The following is a 1,446-nucleotide window of genomic DNA, read 5'->3' as shown; positions in this document are numbered from 1 at the left end:
AATTTACCTTAAAGTAACTTCCTTTCCCAAGTGTTACCAAAGTCCAGTTTTCCTTTGTTGTCCTCTCCCTGTAGGACAAAAACCCTGATACACAAGCCCAAAGATGTATTTACAGCCCTCCTGACCACGGCAGGGTAACCGTCCCAGTGAGATTTCAGGTTTTCTGATTGCTTACTCCCTTCAAAGGAGAAAAGACTTAGCTATTTTTAATAATCAGCTCCAGTGTGAGATTTTATTTTTGAAGAGTCTGCTGCCTTAAATAGTGTTGAAAACCAGCTTTATAGCAAAAGAGGGTTAGAGAGTTCCAATAATTGCCTACTCCATCCAACCACAACTACTACTTAAGGTCACCATTTAAAGGAATCCGAAAACAACAACAACAATAATAATAATAACAATAATAATAATAAAGTGCTCACCTTTTCCCATTTGCTCCAAAAGGATTTGTCCGGTTTGCTTTAATTCATCCAGTCGGGGGCTTTTTTCAGTTCGTTCTTTTTCAAATTCCTGAAAATAAAGTCCCAGTATAAGAATGAAGTTTTCCAATTCTTCTTCTCCACGTAATGTTAGTGCTATTTTAAATGTTTAAAACATAAACATTTAAAATAGCACTAACTCCTCTTGAACTTCTACAGGTACTTCTGGGAAAGGTTACCTAAGAGAATATGACAATAAAAAAGACCTGCAAACCCAGGCTGTCCACCAGCACTACAGGCATGAACTAAGCTTGAAAAGATAATTTCCAAACACCAATGCTGCTAACAACTACAAAACTTTCATTTCTCTTACAAAAAAAGTAAGATAAAATAGTAGTTCACTATGAGCTTCAACCAAGAGGAAAATATTAAAATTGGTGCTTTCGATTCACAAATGTATTTGGAACATTCCACATCACAAAAATAACGATTTCTGTCAAAAGAACTGACTGTGCCATGACAGACATCACTGCAGGAAGACGAATCAGCAAGAAAAAGAGAGAAACACTCTGAGCTTTAGTATTATTTGTTGGCATTCTTGTAAGTCTAAGAGTCTAATGCAAACTTCAACCACAATCACATTGCTTACAAAATTTTAAGTAATAACAATAAGCCTAGGACCCTAGCCGTAGCACTTTGTTCTCTTCATGAGGACTGGCTCTACATTCTCAAATGATTGTTCCTCGATAACTGTGGGGTACTGGCTGTGGAAGCCCCTCTGGATACTAAACTCTAAGGGTGCTCAAGTCCCTTATGTAAGTGGCGTACTGTGTGCAATTAGCCTACATGCATCCTCCCATATGCTTCAAAACATCTCTAAGGGCCAGCGAGATAGCTCAGCAGACTAAGCACCTGTTTAGGCAAGTGCAGGGACCAGGGTTTGATCTCTGGTATCACATGCCATGTCGGCTCCACCCTTGGGTGCGCTGAGCCAGGCGTGCTGGTGCGCGCCTGTAATCCCAGCACTGGG

General features: G+C 39.9%; 1 protein-coding gene across 1 annotated transcript in view; it reads right to left on the bottom strand.

Annotated features, from left to right (window-relative positions):
* Utrn (utrophin) overlaps positions 1-1,446 on the bottom strand; it is a 522,813-nt gene that overhangs the window by 371,341 nt on the left and 150,026 nt on the right. The window contains exon 18 of the mRNA XM_023712207.1: positions 420-507. Within this exon, the coding sequence (XP_023567975.1) occupies positions 420-507 (88 nt within the window). The remainder of the gene's footprint in view (positions 1-419; positions 508-1,446) is intronic.

The sequence above is a fragment of the Octodon degus genome, unplaced genomic scaffold, assembly GCF_000260255.1.
Source record: "Octodon degus isolate 3935 unplaced genomic scaffold, OctDeg1.0 scaffold00024, whole genome shotgun sequence".
Taxonomy (NCBI): Eukaryota; Metazoa; Chordata; class Mammalia; order Rodentia; family Octodontidae; genus Octodon; species Octodon degus.
This window is presented reverse-complemented; position numbering and strand designations above follow the sequence as displayed.